The 2,496-nt window shown below is 31.8% G+C and overlaps 1 protein-coding gene across 1 annotated transcript; it reads right to left on the reverse strand.

Annotated features, from left to right (window-relative positions):
- Window positions 1–263: 263 nt before the first annotated feature.
- LOC122604619 (F-box/kelch-repeat protein At3g23880-like) lies at window positions 264–953 on the reverse strand. Its single transcript, XM_043777496.1, has one exon. It carries the CDS (start codon window positions 951–953, stop codon window positions 264–266), a length of 690 nt encoding a protein of 229 aa, XP_043633431.1.
- Between the last annotated feature and the right edge of the window lie 1,543 nt (window positions 954–2,496).

Here is a 2,496-nt window from a genome sequence, read left to right on the forward strand (position 1 = left end):
GATTAATAGGTCCCCGTCTTCGTTACAACAACCTAAACCATGTAAGGATATATGACCGTTGCCACTAAAAGGTCGTGCGCGATGGAACTGACAGTACAACACCCACTCTTTGTGCTTCAATGTCCATACTCGTACGCTATCATCGTTTTGATATACGTATCCGAGTTTATCATGTATATTAACCAACTGATCCAATGTTGATATTGTTGGTTTTGGAGGAGGATCAATAACCCCAAATTCCTCCTTGGTCACATCAAAGTATATTACTTTGCGTATGTCAGAGTGTCCTTTCCCAGATCATTGACCCAATGCAAGAGTCCTTTAACAAATACACCTTGACCCTGCATCAGAGAACAATCCGGGATATGAGGTATCTTTCGCCACCAGTATGTGCCCAATACATGAACCATGGCCCATAAACCGCCCCAGCTATCCGTTGATATTGGATCTCTATCAAAAAGACACACCACCTTGAAGGTTTTGGTAGAATCATCAAAACCAAGCCCATATGCATTTGGACAACTTAAAGGAAACTGAAGATCAAGGAATGGCAACTCGTACCGTTCTTTCCTTAGAGGATGGATCACGGAAAAATGAGTACAACTGCTAATGTCATATTGTGAGAAGAAGATCATCCCATTGCAAATACCTATATCCACGATCGGATCTCTGTTACACTGAAACCTATAAATCGGGTCTTGTTTCACCTTGAAAATAGTACTATTACCTTCTTCTGATTCGATGATGTTGAACTCTCTGCCTGCCGACTGTTCGGGAAGACTATGGTATTGGTGTAACATCATTGGTATGGTTTGTTTGACATTAATGCTTGCAAGGTAAGGATCATCAATGTAGTTACACCATAGTTTGCATACACATCGAAAACGAGCTAAAGATTTGATGGGCAACCTTGCAAAGATCTGGTACAGGGCATCTTTAGGCAAATCAGACATGCCTTGGGTAAATTTGTCGTATAATAATAGGGTCATTAAATAAGTATGATAAAAATAATTCAATAAAGTAGTATTATACCAATTGAAATAAGTTAAAAATTCATGAATTTGGATTCAATAAAGATTAGAATTAACTAGCACGGTACCCGCTATGCGGCGGTAGTCGTGGAGGTGACAGTGTGATGGATGGTTGGACGACTGTTGGTGGTGGAGTGGCGGTGAGTTGTCTATATAATTGATGTAAAAGGTTAATGGACATATTTTAAATGATAAAGGACTGACAGTGTAATTTAATCATTAACGTTACATGCGCAATGCGGCGGTGGTCGTGGCAATGCCGTTGTAGTGGGGGGCCGAGTGTTGGTGGTGAAGAAGGCGTCAAGTGGCGTGATAATTGATGTAAATGGTTAATTAAAATATATTAAAGAATAAAGGACTAGTAGTGTAAAATAATCATTAATGTTATGGGGTAGTATATGTTGAAATATTTTAAGGGGTGCTAAGTGAAAATATTACATATTTTCAACACTTTCATAAATAAAAGGGGCTATTTCTTTTATAATATAGTATAGAAGAATAAAAGACTGGTAGTGTAATTAATCATTAATTTTATGGGGTAGTGTATGTTGAAATATTTTAAGGGGTGCTAAGTGAAAATATTACATATTTTCAACACTTTCATGAATAAAATGGGCTATTTCTTTTATAATATAGTATAGATAAAAAGTAAAAAAAAAAATAGAAAACCTAAACTATGGATAATGTGTGAAGTTCGTAAGTTTGATAAACTAATGATTGGCTAATATTGATTTTTATTCTAATATAATCTTAATCTTAATCTTAATCTTAATATATACTATAAGACAGTTGAACTAATGACTTATTAACCAATCAAATCACTTAATTTCATTAAATTGACTTTTGATGATGTCATCATTTAGATAAACTACAAGTTAAAAATTCCGTTAATCATTATCCAAATATATTATTATATTTATATTTATATTAATTTGTAAAAAAAGTCTCATTAATTTATACTTTTTAGCCCTGAATACTTAATTTATATATATTTTTAGCCATTAACTTGAGGGAATTTTTTAAAATTTGCAATCATTTAATTAATTAAAAAAAGTTCAACGTATGAAATATTGTCTATAAAAATTTATTTCAAAACCTAATGACTTATTAACAAATATTAGATTAGATTTTTATAAATTATAAATATTATATATTTAGTTTAATATTTAATATAAACATAAATTAAACTCTAGATACATATCTCAAACATAATAACAGATGACGATATATAACAACATCATTTTAAACACAATAGGAATTACAAAACATTTGACGATCACAGAATAAAACACGATTTAGAACAGAGCTTTAATTGAATACTAAATCCAAATCAATATGAACTCCATTCAATATTTATTTTATCTCTCAATCAAAAAGGTACATAATTTTCTCCTTTTTTATATATTAGTTTTGCGTATTAATGTTTAAAGTTACAATTGTCACTCAAATCAAGAGTCCTAATTAT

Source organism: Erigeron canadensis, chromosome 6 (genome assembly GCF_010389155.1).
Source record: "Erigeron canadensis isolate Cc75 chromosome 6, C_canadensis_v1, whole genome shotgun sequence".
Taxonomy (NCBI): Eukaryota; Viridiplantae; Streptophyta; class Magnoliopsida; order Asterales; family Asteraceae; genus Erigeron; species Erigeron canadensis.

Bases quoted from the DNA above. Each gene is read 5' to 3' on its own strand.
- LOC122604619 (XM_043777496.1), bottom strand. From the start codon at position 953: ATGTCTGATTTGCCTAAAGATGCCCTGTACCAGATCTTTGCAAGGTTG.